This window comes from Trematomus bernacchii, unplaced genomic scaffold (assembly GCF_902827165.1).
Source record: "Trematomus bernacchii unplaced genomic scaffold, fTreBer1.1, whole genome shotgun sequence".
Taxonomy (NCBI): Eukaryota; Metazoa; Chordata; class Actinopteri; order Perciformes; family Nototheniidae; genus Trematomus; species Trematomus bernacchii.
In genome coordinates, this window is record NW_022987821.1 from 106,690 (window position 1) to 122,523 (window position 15,834).

General features: G+C 40.1%; 2 protein-coding genes across 3 annotated transcripts; both read right to left on the reverse strand.

Moving 5' to 3' along the window:
• Positions 1 to 655: 655 nt before the first annotated feature.
• Positions 656 to 5,302, reverse strand: acadl (acyl-CoA dehydrogenase long chain). 2 transcript variants are annotated; one of them, XM_034151087.1, is made up of 11 exons: positions 5,122 to 5,300; positions 4,305 to 4,448; positions 4,088 to 4,225; positions 3,844 to 4,008; positions 3,690 to 3,756; positions 3,337 to 3,501; positions 3,142 to 3,243; positions 2,678 to 2,791; positions 1,270 to 1,397; positions 1,107 to 1,193; positions 656 to 1,014 (listed from the first exon to the last, which is right to left on the reverse strand). In XM_034151087.1, exons 1-11 carry the CDS (start codon positions 5,208 to 5,210, stop codon positions 921 to 923), a joined length of 1,293 nt encoding a protein of 430 aa, XP_034006978.1. In that variant the 5' UTR covers positions 5,211 to 5,300; the 3' UTR covers positions 656 to 920. The 2 variants fall into 2 exon arrangements, with proteins under 2 accessions (XP_034006978.1, XP_034006979.1); XM_034151088.1 differs by lacking the exon at positions 2,678 to 2,791 and having other exon boundaries at positions 5,122 to 5,302.
• Positions 5,303 to 10,948: 5,646 nt separating this feature from the next.
• Positions 10,949 to 14,221, reverse strand: mylz3 (myosin, light polypeptide 3, skeletal muscle). The gene is made up of 6 exons (XM_034151090.1): positions 13,954 to 14,221; positions 13,457 to 13,511; positions 11,816 to 11,959; positions 11,545 to 11,715; positions 11,374 to 11,451; positions 10,949 to 11,283 (listed from the first exon to the last, which is right to left on the reverse strand). Exons 1-6 carry the CDS (start codon positions 13,954 to 13,956, stop codon positions 11,255 to 11,257), a joined length of 480 nt encoding a protein of 159 aa, XP_034006981.1. The 5' UTR covers positions 13,957 to 14,221; the 3' UTR covers positions 10,949 to 11,254.
• Positions 14,222 to 15,834: the final 1,613 nt, after the last annotated feature.

Below are 15,834 nucleotides of genomic sequence, written 5' to 3' on the forward strand. Positions count from 1 at the left end.
ACAAGAAGGGAGGGAGAGGGAAACGTGGATGTGATGCCAAGGGGAGAGTGGGTAAGGAGGGGCAGGGGAAGGCAGAAAGAAGGGGGGGTAACTAGAAGAGGAGATGGGGGGTGAGAGGGGGAGATGCATCAGTGAGCAGTAGCCGCACTTCTCTCCCCCCCAGGTGAGGCGGGTGGGGATGCTGCCTCCTCAACTGGCACTGATGTGTTTTGAGAGGAATTTAAGAATCACAGTCAGACTGGCATGCTGTGCATCGAACACCATATCCACAAATACATGAGAATACAAATTGTATATAATTTAAAATTCAATAGATACAACTAAAAGAAATATGCGAGTCATAGTCAACAGTCTGCTGTATGTGCTGCAATGGAATCAAATGGACAAATGGTTATTGCTCTGCAAGTTTTGTCAATTATTTTACTGCCACCTACTGGTGGAAATTAGACAATGCACAAAGGGTGCTGATGCTGATCACATTCCTCACATTCATCTCAACTTTAATCTTTAATTAGTTGCAAAATAATAATATAATATCCGTCCAAGGTTATTTTCATTGTTGACACAAAGGAAGAGAGTTCTAATTATGACATTGTTAGATATTAGTACAACATATTGGACACACAAGCAACTCTTAACACATAAAAGTGGCAATTTGAAAGATCTTTATTTAAATAATTTCAAGTTAAGATGAACATATTTTAATATTTATACATGTGCAGTATTACAAACTAGGTGTTTTACAGATTTTATTATTATAAACACACAACAAATGAAACAATGCAAACAATTCTAAGAAGCTTTTCCTACAGTAACAGTATTACATTTTTACGTCACAGTCTAGCTTTTTAATTACTTGTGGTGTTTGATTTACTTACATACTTTTTCATATTTAAGTCAGCATCTACTAACTCAATCAACTACTTCTGGCTAACAATGGTGCGGGCAATGAGCTCTTTCATGATCTCATTGGTGCCTCCGTAGATGGGCTGAATACGAGCGTCGACAAACGCCCTGGAAAGACAGAGAGACCAGTTCAGCACCTTGTGGCATACCTACAATACAAACAATGTGACATTATCCCAAGAAGGTCATGTGACACTTACTTGGCGATGGGGTATTCCCACATGTAGCCCCAGCCTCCGTGGAGCTGCAGGCACTGAGTGGCCACCTTGTTCTGCAGGTCAGACGCCCTGGAGAAGACGAAAGTGATGGAAGCAACATGATCCAGTTTGAGCCTGAAAAGTGAGGTAATGCAGACATTCTCACCAGTATTTGGCCATGGAGGCTGTGGCGGCGTCGAGGCGTTTCTCAGAGTGGAGCAGAAGGCAGTTATCTACGAAGACTCGGCCCACACAGATCTCAGTTTTCAGCTCTGCAAGCTTGTGTTGCACAGTCTGTGGAGTCCAATCACATCGATATCAGAATCAGAAGATCTCATTTATTCAGATACATTTGACAGTTGCTCCAAGTTTAGAATGAAATACAAATAAGGATAAATAAATATAAAAATAGTATATTTGAAAGTAAAGATAAAATACAATAGAGAAAAACTATATTTTATAATTCAAAATGTACTACAAAATATAACATTAATATAAGAATATATACAGGTGGATTAGTATTAATAACCTTAACTCTACTGAAGAAAATAAATCTGCTTCTAAGGAAAAATGGCAGGTAAACTTCTGAAATCTTTGGACATCAAGCCACAACTAAAACAATTAATCCCACACAGATTATAATTAGGGCTGTCAGTCGATTAAAATATTTAATCGCATGATTGTCCATAGTTAATCGCGATTAATCGCAAATTAATCGCAAATTTTTTATCTGTTCTAAATGTACCTTAGAGGGATATTTGTCAAGTTTTTAATACTCTTATCAACATATGAGTGGACAACTATGCTTTATATGTTTGTTTATTATCATTTGAACAATGACAAATATTCTCATGAATATTAAACACAACAACCTCTGAACATTACAAATATTCGCCTCAATTCAACCTAGAACCTCTCTCATACAATAATACAATACTGTGTGTGTGTGTGTGTGTGTGTGTGTGTGTGTGTGTGTGTGTGTGTGTATGTGTGTGTGTGTGTGTATGTGTGTGTGTGTGTGTGTATGTGTGTGGAGACACTGTGATGGATTGTTGGAGCTATGTGCAGCTCAAGGCATATATGCCTGTGTGTATGAGCTGTGTTGCGGCACTATCCGTGCTGAGTGTGCTGTCTGGCTACCTGCATAAAGTCAAGTGCTCGGCGCAGTTGTCGGCGAAATGTCGCTCCTCTGTTTTCATTGAAACAGCTCCTTATATCCGTTAGCTCAGCTAGCTAGCACCAGATGCTAACAACAACACGTAAGGTGTGCTTCGCTCGCGCCACACATACACACACCCTCCCGGTCCTCCCGATGGCCAGTCCGGGCCTGCCGGTGAGCGTGGAAGTGTGGTCTGCCACAAGCGGGCAGCAGGAGCGGGGCTGTCAGCATCAGCTTGTAGATGGTATTTTAAACTCGATGCGCTCTGAAACTACGGCGGCCGAGGACAAAAAATACACATGCGTTAATCGCGTTAAAATAATTAGTGGCATTAATTTTTTTTTGCGTTAACGCGTTATTAACGCGTTAACTTGACAGCCCTAATTATAATATAACAAAACCTTGTTATACAGACCTGTAGGTGAGCGATGGTCTTTCCGAAAGCTTTCCTCTGCATGACATAGTTCCTGGTTTCCTCAAACATGAACTCACAGCCCGCGATGGCCATGCCAGCGACGGCCAAACGCTCCTTTCCCGCAAAATTATAAAAATGATTCACCATGAAACTAACCGGAAACATTTAATGGTTTACTCGAGCGACTGTCAAAGATTAGTAAAGCACAAGGCAAAGACAATGATTTGAAATGCCATTATATTGAAGAAATTAATTATTATTATTGGATTTGTTATTTTAAATGTTATTTTATTGTATTAGTGTTTGTATTTTGGGGATGATCATGCTTTAGTTTGTGCACCCATGACTACGATATTTGGATTTCTTTGATTTTGAGAAAATTGTAAAAACTTGAAGATCCTCAGGCAATGTTTTGAGTTATAGGATTATTGTTCGAATTTAAGCGGATTTATGGAGTAGTTCACCTGGGACAGTTCGTTCATCAGGTAGTAGAAACCCTTGTTGACCTCCCCTATGAGGGCGTCCGCAGGGAGCCGTACATCCTCAAAAAACAGTTCGGCTGTGTCCTGTAAAAGAGTAAGGAACAAATAGTTAGAAGGCAGAATCAGTGTCGCTTTGCCCCTGATGCTAGATCTTCCCCAACCCTTGAGCTCCAGCACCTGGGCCTTCAGACCAATCTTCTCCAGCTTGCGTCCCTTCTGGAAGCCCTTGGTGCCGTTCTCCACCAGGAACAGACTGATGCCGTGCGCCGCCACCTTCGCCTCACGGTTCGTCACGGCAACCACCACCACCAGGTCGCACATCCAACCGTTAGAGATGAACACCTGGAAAAGACCTCAAGGTGAAGTTGAGATGCACGGACAGTTTATGCTTCTATGACTCTTTCCTAGTCCTGTGGCCTATAACTTTCTGAAATGTTTTCAGGAACATATTTTGGTGCACCGTGTTATATTCTCATCATATGTGGCATAAAATGGTTTTAAAAATCACAATCATTTCACAATTCTGCTACCTTGTTGCCATTGAGGATCCAGTCACTGCCATCCCTCTTAGCGTATGTCTTCACACCTTGAAGATCACTGAAAATAAAAAGATGGCGGGTCATCAAAGCTCCTCACAAACCTCATGTGGTTGTTTAGAAAAAAAAGAAATGCCGAAGACCTTACCTGCCCGCTCCTGGCTCCGTCATGGCGATAGCGCTGATGCATCTCCCAGCTGTCATCTCGGGGATGAAGCGTTCAATTTGTTCCTTGGTCCCATAGTTCGATACGTAGGGCATGATAATGTCAGAGTGCAGCACGAATCCCGGGCCTGAGCAGTTGGAGTACATCCTGGAGGACAAACGAATAAAGACATTTAAAAAAAGGTTTGATTTCATTATTCAATCATTTCATTTTTAAATCAACTTACTGCTCCTCCCACACGACAGCCGCAGAAAACAGGTCTGCTCCGATGCCTCCGTGCTCCTCTGGGATCATAACTCCCAGCAGGCCTTGCTCGCCAGCTTTCTCCCACACCTCCCTGCTCACCTGACCGGCCTTCTCCCACCTGGCACAAGGGGAAAACATTTAGTAAAGTGGAAATACTTTACATACATTACCTGGGTCTGTGCCACGCTTCTACCTACTCCGAGTGGTATGGAATCACTTCCTCTTGATAGAAGCGCCGGACACTTTGTCTGAAGATGTCATGGTCCTCGTTGAAGATCCGCCGGGTTCCGATGTCCATCAGGGACTTGGCGCTGGACGTCTCTGGACGGTTGTGCTGTTGCCTAGATGGAATTTCAGTAAATGCAACCAAATCATCAATCATTTTAAACACATGAGAAATAAAAGGTACTTTATTTGTTGTATAAGGGTGGGGGGGGGGGGGGGGGGGGGAACAGCATTCACAAACTTTAAGATTAACAGGCTATTATTTTTTTCTTGAAATAAGACTGAAACGCTTAATCATTATCAAAACTATTTCAGACCCCCATTTTTGTTGATCCACTTATTGATTAATCGACTAATCATTTCAGATCCTGTCATTTGTTGAATTAAAACTAGAATAATTACTTTAAAAATATTATTACACTACTCAATACAATTATAACAAAAGTTATATATATTAAGTTATATAAAGCAATCATGATATTTTAGCAAGTTGTTCAATGTTCCTGAACAACAAATATCTAAATCAACTTACCTAACCTTAAGTATTAAAAAGAGACTTGGTCAAAGGTCATGACCCACTTTGAGTCGATTACGTTAGATTACAATAAAATAATATAAAGTAAATATTAGTGTGTTAGACCATACATGCTTAATTTACTTAAATCAAAATACAGGGTGTAGGAATCCAGGGTAACGTTAAAGTATAGATATATTTCTCAACGTAAGCAACTATCTAAACATATTTTCACTTCAGAAGTTATACATGACCGTTATAAAGATATATTGTACCTTGCAACAGCCACAGGGATCGCCTGTTTCGGTGCGGAGACATTCTTCAAGCCCCAAAGAAAAGTTTTGTTAACTTTTTTAGCAAACATCTTCTACACAGGTTCACAGTGATGACAACAACCCAAAGATCTTCTGCGTGAGGAAGAGGGCTCACTCTGTAGCATAGACTGTATATATATATGCTCTGTAGACGCTACTGGCTCCTCCTCCTCTGGCATGGTTAATCATTGGTTGCGGTCGAATAGTCCATTTAGCTTAGGAACCTTCCTAACGGAGTGAAATGACCCGGAAGTCCCTCAGTGGCAGCCATGATAAGTGCCGTTCGAATTCTCTAAATGAAAGGAAAGGAGGTTTCAAACTTCCTTTATAACCTCCTTTAGCTTAGGAACCACTGGACCTCCCTAACCGAAAGGAGAGGAGAAAATGCTGCCCCACAATGCCTTGCGGCCGCGGCATTTGCCGTCACACAACAGTCGGCCGTTCACGGAAACAACCGATTATGAACGAGAAATGATATCATGAAAGTTACGGTGCTTATTAAGCATTTTAAAACGTATGTGGTAAATTGCCAAAGTGCTTTGTTTTGAACGTTCATCAGTATTATAATCAAAAAGAGAAATATGAACGTTAGTTTTTACTGAAATGATCAAATAAAGTCAACATTTCACAGTCTTTACTGAGCTGTGTGGGGTTTGTTCAACTTTTAAAATATGTTTGAATGGTGATATACACAGTGATAGATGTTAAGGACTAACGTTTATAATAAATACATTTGTATTGATTTTAAGATCTTTTCATACAATCATACGTAGGCTATTGGGATCATTTGTATTAATGTGCATCAGAGCACGGTGCAGAGTCTCAAGATGAGTTTACAGTAGTCCCTCGTTCTTATTAAACATCCATGTTGTAGTCCACTGTATAGAAAACTGTAGTTTCCATAGTTTCCCCAAGCCCCCAGGAAGTGCGCCGGACTCAGATGAAAATATTCGTGGTGGCCAAACGGCGGTAATACACTTCCTTTTGGTTGCCAGGCCCGGAAACACTTTTTCCCATTGACTTACATGGGGAAAGAGTGGTCTGTAAATCGTTGGATAATTTTTTTTAAACTAAATAAACTACCCAGTATGAACACTTGTATAGCCCTTATTAAAAACATTCGTTCCTCAAGTTGTAAAAATGTGCTAATAACGTTATTCTGTGAGTTATTTCCCTCTGCATTATGAACGCGCATCTAACCCACGGAACCGCGCCGCCCGGCACGTTCATGTTACGTGTTCAGCACTACATGCGTTTATCTTTACCCATGGATGCACAATAAGAACGGACCCATATCGCCTTACTGCCAGCCCACGGAGCTGTAATAATGGATATATTCAGTGGCGACTGGTCATTAGGGGCAGGTGGGGCACAGCCCCACCTAGTGTCAGCAGAAAGTATTACAAATAATGATTACAAAAATGCAAAAAAAAAAAAAATATATATATATAAAATATATTTTAAGATCATGTTTAATCATCTGATTCGTCTGTACATTGCTGTTTTAGTCTGTGTTCTTCTAATTAGTGTGTCTACAGTCACAGTGTGTGCCTATTGAGCTGTTTAGAGCCATGTGGGACAAAACCTGATGATGCCCCTTCCTCTCGCTGTGAAGTGAACGGTGACTGTAAAAACTACACTGCGCATGCTCAGAGTATTTTCTATGTAATGTGTGTGGCAAAAAAATAATGACCAGAGGGGCACGGAGCTACCATCCCCACCATACGTCATCTCAAATCATTCAGAGCTGATTGGCTGTAAGTACGTGTGCCGCGAAAAGTGTGGTGCTTGAAGAGGAGACGAGAGAGCTGCAGTGGCGCGTCCTAAAACCAGGAAGTAAGCACAAAAAAGCAATGAGATTTCTCCAGAGGATTTTAGAAAATAGCTCGAAATAAGATCTGTGGGAAACGTACCTGTTAGATAAATGCACGTTTTGATTAGCCGGATAATATCCACATGTCTACCCTACTTTTATAATTTTTTTATCATAAATCTACATTAGATTTATGATAGACTTTTGAAACTACAAGAAGATAAGGAGGACTTTTACAAAAAAGTAATAGAAATGTTTGTCCAGAAGGATAGGAAAATGGACTTCATCTTCAAGTCAAGGTAAGACCGCAATTTTATTGAAAATGGGATCTTACTAAGAGAGAACAATTCAATATTTAAATGATAAAATTACATTTTTTGGGTATCCTTTTGTTGAACTGTCTGTTTAAAATTAATCGAAGCATCAGACAAAAAAAGCTTTTGAAAATAATATTATATTTTGGTTTAGGTCAAAATATAATATTTGTAAACCTGAAGAGTCAGTGCCAGTGCCTCACCAGCCATGAACCTCACTGCACGTCACTGCAGAAGCTTATATATAGACATCTAAGTTTTTTGTGCCCCACCACTTTTGTACATATAAAAACGCCACTGGATATATTGCACATGTTTGCTGTAATTCATCATTTGTAAAATATTATACTACATGGGCTCTGTATGATTAAATCTTGTACCGTAAATGTTGTATTAAATAAAGTTAATATTACCGACGTAGATTAACGTCCCTGTAGCTTCTTATTGCACTAAGAAGTTTATTGCACTGTATATATATACATATATATACATATATACATATATATATACATATGTATATATATACATATATACATATATATACATATACATATACATATATATACATATATATATATACATATGTATATGTATGTATATGTCTATATATGTATATATATATATATGTATATATATATGTACATACATATATATATATACAGTGCAATAATTCTTTCATGCTAAATGAAGCTCTGTTGCTTGGATATCACTAGATCCTGTTACAGCGTAATATAAAAGTACATAACGATTGATGTGTAAATTAGCATAATTACTAGCTAACCGCTAGCTGCTAACTGCCGCCTCGTTAATATCAAATCTATCATAATAACAATCCATTACCATGCTGTCATGAACGTGCGGTGCTGTTACGTGTACGCAAATTGACGTGCTTGATGTGAACGAGCATTTTGGGGGGCATGGTTAAAGTTGCGCATGCGCTATGAGCGCACATACGGGTACTTCTCAGGCATGCCGGGTAATCTGTGACGTTTCGCTCTCTCAAAAGTTGGGCCATTTTATCATCATGCGCGAATGAGCAACTCTCATAGGAATGAATGAGGCCCCGCCTCCCACGCTGTATCCAGTTCTTATTATACATCCATGGGAAACTATGGAAACTACAGTTTTCTATACAGCGGACTAAATGGATGTAGGCTATAATATGAACGATGGACTACTGTAAACTCATCTAGAGACTCTGCACCGTGCTCTGATGCTGTTGCTTTATGCTTTATGAACGTGGACAACAGAGAAACATATTCTTCATGACCAAAGTTGGAATTGAAATAAAAAAGGAAAGTGAAACTTATGCTCGTCATCCTCTCCCTCCGGTCCACATTAATACAAGGCAATACGTATGATTGTATGAAAAGATCTTACAATAAATACAAATGTATTTATTATAAACGTTAGTCCTTAACATCTATCACTGTACATCACCAAAAATTAAAACATCTTTTAAAAGTTGAACAAACCCCAGACAGCTCAGTAAAGACTGTGAAATGTTGACTTTATTTGATCATTTCAGTAAAAACTTACGTTCATATTGATCTTTTGGATTATAATACCGATGAACGTTCAAAACAAAGTTACAAGGCAAGTTACCACATACGTTTTAAAATGGTTAATAAGCACCGTAACTTTCATGATATCATTTCTCGGTCATAATCGGTTGTTTCCGTGAACGGCCGACTGTTGTGTGACGGCAAATGCTGCCGCCGCAAGGCAGCACTTTCTCCTCTCCTTTCGTAAAGGAAGGTCCAGTGTTTTCCTAAGCTAAATGGACTATTCGACCGCAACCATAGTAAGACCATGGTCTTATAATAAGAACCATAGTAAGACCTCCTGTTATATCCTCCATCACCGCATGTCTTCTTCTACTAAAGCTTTATGAGCTATTCTTACGTAACTCCGACACCTATCGGCAGTATTATGTACTTTTTTTTAATGTAAACATCCACACCCGAAGTAATAAAGCCTTTGGTTGCATATTCATGCTTTTCCAGCAACATACACATGAAACAATGTTGTATTGATGTTTGTTATTTTAACCGATTATGGATTGATTTGTATCTTTATCTTAGTATAACGTTTTTGTGTGTTTCTGTGACAGTAAGTCTCAGTATTGTATGCGGTCAAATTGACTCTAACATTTAATTAAGGACGTTAATATGTGGGAGGGTTTGAGCACAAGTCATATGTCGTTTTAAAAAAATATATATATATATATATGTTTTTTACAAAAATAAGCTAAGGTCATTTAGTTTCAGGTTAAAACAAAAATCTTTGTATTTGTTTACTTTAAGTATAAATCTTTGAACTCATCAACTTGACCTTACACCACACAAGGGTTCAACTATAACCATGGCTGTTTAACAGTAACACAACTTGTCTGCCCCAGTCTTGTTATCCCCACATTCATTAAAAAACAAACAAACACGGGTAAGTTAAGGTGACAGAGTCGGGACACAAGTGCATTAATGAGCAATGGTATACCAAAACCAACATGTTCCTGTCTGATTCCTGGTCCTTGTTTCAATGGGATGCAAAACAAATCAAGCAGTATGTGAAAGTGTTGGTCTGCAAAGTTATTCATTGAACAAATGTGCATAAATTATGTTCTGACACACTCAGAAAATGCTGTTTAAAATATCCTTGTATCTTTTTTCACACACCCTGCCTCTGATGGACAGTTAAAAAGGTCATACGGTTTCAATAACCCTGCGAGACTAAAGTTTGAAATACTTCAACATGTGCGTATCATCCGTCAATGTCAAATGCAAATACTGCATGCTATATATACTGAGATATTCATGCATACTGTATATAACCACCCGCCTCATATGTCTATTAACATTGTGTACTGTACTGTATGCATTTGACTGACTCTGCAAACTGTCTCCGCAGAGAATATAGCTTTTTTAACAAATTAAATGCATATAAGCTTTCTGGATCGTGTTTAATATCATAGTCTTCATTCTGAGGTATCCATTAAAGTCTAAGACTAAGTCTCAAAGCCCAGTATAAGTGTTTGCTAAGTCATTGACATCATTGAGTCTTACGTTTTTCTGACAGACTGAGTAACCGGCAGTATTGTTTAAAACAAAAGAGAATGATTAGGGAGATTAAAGGTATGGCTTCCAATATATAATAATTGTGTAATAGCTCGCAGGCAGATTAACGGAGTTCTGTTTAGGCCATTTTGGGAAAAGTTGTAGGGGTTAGCTTTGATGCTTGGTGCTCGACTTGGAAACATTTTCAAGTTTCTAAATAAGTTAAAAACAAGCTAATTTCTTCTTTTTGTTATACATTTGTAAAAAGGTTATATGGTGAGACTTTGTTTACTATTTTTAAACCCCTAATCAATACATTACACGACAATTAACTACCATTTGACTGAATCTTCTCATTTGCGGGTGAATGGACGGTCTGATACTAACATATCTACGGCTTTATGTGGGCAATAAAAGATCAAGACTTAACCCAAATGGGATGTACGTTGGAAAAGTTTATTTTGAAATGAACAGACAATAAATAAAACTTTCCGGGGAAGTGGGTGACTTGTTGGCGGTCTATCCACGGCCGCTCCCCAGCACCTTTGGCATTGCTGGGCCAGTGATGACGTGACTGGATGTGGTGGCGGTGGGAAGGGAGGGATCTACCCTCACTTGATGAGCGGTCATCCCTTCTCCCCCGTTCCTCACCCCATGCGGCGGGTGGAGCGAAGGCCAAGTGATGGTGGGTTCTAGAACGGAAGTGGTTGATGGCGGAGATGTCCCGAGAAAAGGAGGGTTGGAGACGAGATGGCAAGAAATACAAAATAAACAACAAGATGGGTTTGCTTCAACATCCCTTGTACATAGTCCTTGTCTTTCCTTGGTTGGTCTTTGGTATAGTGTAGATGTCCTGAACACCGTTGGGCTGTCTGTAGGCGAGCTACAGTTTCAGCACTCCTACTGCTGGCCACTTATACAGACATGATGTGCTTGACGAAAGCTGGAGAAAAACAAAACCATAGGGTTAAATCTGTCCCATGATGACAGCTGTTAAAATGACTTGAAGGCATGCTGGGAAATCAAGGCTTACCCTCGTAGTGCACACTGCCGTTCTCGTCTTCCTGGCCGGTCATGAGGGAATCAATCTCGACCTCGCTCATCTTCTCTCCTGTAGATGGACCAATGTCAGCTCTTCCATTTCACACACATGTTCTGAGCTAAGCAGATTGTATTTCTGCACTTCTATATTTAGGTTGCTCACCCAGGGTGGACAGCACAATACGCAGCTCAGCGCCCATGACTGTGCCGTTGCCCTCCTTGTCGAAGACGCGCAGACCCTCAACGTAGTCATCATAGGTACCCTTGGGCATCGCGTCAACCTGCTTGAGCATGGGAAGGAAAGCCTCGAAGTTCACCCTCTTATTGGCCATGTCTGTGGAGAAATGTCACGCACCATAAACTACCACTGAAAGGCGTGACAAACCCAAACATTTCTCTAACAATGAAGACTGGATAGAGTTATGGGGGCTCACCATCAGCGGATGGGTTGCCAAGGATAGCAACAACGGCCTTGTTGGTGGGGTTCATGCCCAGAGCGCGCATGATGTCAGCGACCTGGTTGAAGCCAACCTGGCTGTCACCGACTCTGTCGAAGAGCCCGAAAGACTCCTTGAACTCTGGTAAGGAAAGGGGAGAGAGGACTTTGAGTTACTAAGTACTGAGAGAAGTTGGTGAAAATAACTTAAAATGGTCCTCAGTGATAGCCCTTGCAAAAACCAACTGGCTGCCAGGTTTGTTTTAGGTAACTAACGTATGAAACTAATAAAAACGATCCAACTAATACAAATTAACCTTAATTCATTGAACTTTACATATTCATCCACTTCAGCAAAACACACTGTAAAATATACTTAATACTTTAAACAAACAACAACAAAAAGCAACATGACCTTGGTGTCTACCCTCTCCTTATGGTCTTATGGTTTAATGAGGAATACAAATAATACTCAGTCTGTCTGGTACCACATTAATGCTAGTAACATTGTCAACTTGATCCCTTTGCTTTTGGGTTTTATATTCATAATTTCACAGGGTTCTTCGTCAGGTATGGCAGCCATGTGTTGTCACATTTGGTTGGAGGATCAAAGACATTAGAAGTGGCATTCTTCTGCCATTGTTCCAAGAAAATTGGAATTGTCAGCTGTGCCCAAGCAAGAGGTGTGTTAGGTACCAAGTGAAGCTCGGACAAAGGTTAGCTGTTTGTCTGAATCCTACCAGGAAGCCAACTCAAAGTGATCTCATTGGCAGATTAACGGTCTGTACAGCAGCAGCCTGAGGAACAGCTGTACCTGCCAACCCCCCCCCCCCCCCCCCCCCACCACACCCCTCTCCATTCCTGCCTTCCCTTGCATTTAGGGAGCAAGCCGATACCCCCTGACAGAGTAGTGCAGTCCTTATAGGGGCATGGTCCAAAGGCCTCCTCAAATTAAACACAAGAATGCTGACTGTGCTGTAATTAACACCTCGTCTTACATTGCAGGTATCCCAACAGTCTGAATGTACCAGAATGTGCAGAAGCAGCAATCTTTTCAATGGGTGCAACTTTTGCCAAATTGAAAGTCTATACAAACCAATTAACTTGACGGGACTGCCCCATTGCAGCTGTGCCACGTATACAGGGGTAAGGGATTTCTGAATCTTTAAACTAATTCACTTCTAGATCATATATCACGTAAAAAAATGGTTTCCACCAGACGTAGGGTCATTTTAATGAAGGGCACATCTCTAGTTCCGGCTACATCAAAAGGCTTTGGGACGGTCATAGTTTGGATGCCTCTTGTAACGGGATGCCGCAGGGCCCCGTCTTGGGCCTTGACCCAGGGATTAACGCCTCTGCTGTGCACAAGACACGGGTAGGTCGGCTTAGAATAAACATATCTCAAATTCTTCCCGACAACTGGACAAGCCTGGCATGCAACGGCGGTCTTTCTTTATCCACCTTTTAGGAGTTCATTTAGACTTGAGGGTTAACTAGCCTGCAGCTACTTCACCTTTGTTTAGTGTAGAGAATACTTTTTTGGACTCGATTTGGGGCTTTCATGATGGTGAGAGGGTGGGATTCTAATGACCGTTTTTCACATGGGAAGTTATTTTTTCGCTGTTTCTTGACTTACCCTCAATCTCTGCCGGAGCGAATTCTGCTGCGGCGGGGGCGGCTGCCTCTTCGGCCTGTCACATGGAAATACACAAAAAAGGAACGAACACATACACACAGAGAAATGAATGAAAACAAATGATGGATGAGTTACACAGACGCGTTTATGGAAGATTGAGTAACAAAAATACATGCCAAAAACTGAAGTAAATGCAAGTGATGGAGGGGGAAATTACACGTTCCTCGATTTGACATACAAGCATAATAGAAATGTTCAATGTATTCCAAAGTATTCTTGAACTTTTATTGTAATTTATTAAGACTTTTCAGAGAAGTATCAAAAATGCCAGTCTTGATTTCAGTGATGCAATTTAAGTCCAAATTCTGTGGCTTTTTTTTTTTTGGAGAGATGGTATCCGCATGCCACAAAGAATTATCCCTTGTTGAAAAAAAAATAGGTAACTCCATCGGAAACCGCCCCCACCCAAAAGGTCCAAAACACAATTATGTACACACCATTTTGCAGAGTTGGGTCTGGATGAGCGGAAAGAAAAAGGAGAAGCAAAGCTGAAGTCCCAAGACAGAGTGGTCGTGGGCCCTGTTCAAAGCCCCCTCTTATTTATCCCGGGACCATGACATCACATATGCTAATGAGGGGGGGGCGGATCAGATGACCAGTTGGAACATCTTTAACTTTCTTAGGGCTGACGGAAAGGAGAGCTGAGCACCAGGCGCAGCGGGGGTAAGCCTTTAGAAGGGTTAGGGGATATTTTTAGATATAAATAACCGTGGCAAGACAAGACTTGGAGGTCGGAATTGGAAACCTTTTTGGATCCTGTTCCTATGAAGAAAAAAAAAATGCATTCATTGATTAAAGTGTTTTCTCTCCGGGGGTTCACACAGCTGAAGCAAGTCGGTGAAAATGCAGAAATCTCCGATGCCTAGTGGCCCACGTTGGAGCGGCTGCGAGCCCAGAGGGATCGTTTACAAGCTTTATTTTTAAACTGTGAGACTGCTCCACTTATGGTGAAATAACAGCACGGCAAAACACGTTGGAAAAGTTGGAATGAGTCAAATAGGACAGTCAGTCCGCTTAGAAACTGGATTTCAAATGCAGCTGCAACAATCGGTCGATACATGAATCACCAAGCATTTTGATTTCAATACATTTTCACCATTTTACCTATGAATACATTTCGCTTTTTGAACCATATTCAATTGTAAATCTTCAAGTCTGGAGTGACAGAACAAGTTATTTAAATACAAAGTGGGATTGATATTTAAAAAAATGTTTTCTGACATTTTATAGAGAAAGTAATAATGACTGTCAAATTATTCAATTATAAAAATGGTCAGTTGCATTACACTATAGCATGTCATTTAAGGAGAGGATTAAATATATATACAAATGATAATAATGGCTTACCCAGTAGACTGTATTGCATAATCTTTGCAGGTCGAACGACCAAGTACAGTGTGCCTTTTTCCTCCATCAGAGCTCTCCATGGTGCTGATGGCACTATCAAAAGGAATCTATTATTAATGAAGTTCATGTATACAAATACTGTTAACATCTGCTACAAAACGACTTCACAGGAGTACAATTCTGTCTTGAAAACATGCACAATTAAGAAAATTGGAAACAAATGTTATACTTACTTTGATTGGACCGAATATAAATGATGTTCCTCGCATGATTTATGCTCAATACACTGAAGGAGTTCTCAGGTTTTTAATCTTGCAGAATTATTAATACGGTTTAACATAAAAAAACAAGGTCTTGCACCTTGGAATATAAAGTGTTTTGCATGTGCATTTAAATCCATTTTCCACTTGTTTTTTAGAACTGCACATTTGTTATAAAGATTATCACTACATTAAAGGTTACAGTACGAGATGAAAATAAATACGCACCGTGTGACGGACACATTCAGTATAATCAGTGTTTTAGGCATTTGGACGTAAACAAAAAACATTAATTCGTAGTTTACTATACACAGATTTTCACTATAATAACAATTAGTGATTTTGTGCCTAAAAAAGGGATTATTTAGTGTTTTTTGTTGGTCATAAAATATTTGGGTGCCAACTGAAAAACATCAAAAAGTGAGCATGTGGTTATTTATTTATTTTGATCGTGAAATGCAGCGATAACAGAGCAAGTTAAGACAAGTACATGGACACATTAACAGCCAAAAGAGGTTATACCACGTTCAAAACAAACGAAAAAGACTGTGGGGGTGTGATTAAAAAGTTAGTTTTAAAGACACAGCTGAGGGGGGGGGGGTGCAGATACACACAGAGGCAGCGTGCACAGGGGTTGGGTGATTCACTAATTGTGTGTATCCCGTTGTGTAAGAAGAAGAGAGGATTTGTGTGAGTGACCCAGAGTGAAAG

Bases quoted from the DNA above. Each gene is read 5' to 3' on its own strand.
- mylz3 (XM_034151090.1), bottom strand. The intron at 11,716-11,815 runs GTGAGCCCCCAT...ATTTCTCCACAG, and splicing joins TGGCAACCCATCCGCTGATG to ACATGGCCAATAAGAGGGTG. The intron at 11,284-11,373 runs GTAAGCCTTGAT...GTTTTTCTCCAG, and splicing joins CGGCAGTGTGCACTACGAGG to CTTTCGTCAAGCACATCATG.
- acadl (XM_034151087.1), bottom strand. From the start codon at position 5,210: ATGTTTGCTAAAAAAGTTAACAAAACTTTTCTTTGGGGCTTGAAGAAT. The intron at 3,244-3,336 runs GTGCTGGAGCTC...ACTCTTTTACAG, and splicing joins AGATTGGTCTGAAGGCCCAG to GACACAGCCGAACTGTTTTT. The intron at 1,194-1,269 runs GTGAGAATGTCT...CGTCTTCTCCAG, and splicing joins GCCTCCATGGCCAAATACTG to GGCGTCTGACCTGCAGAACA.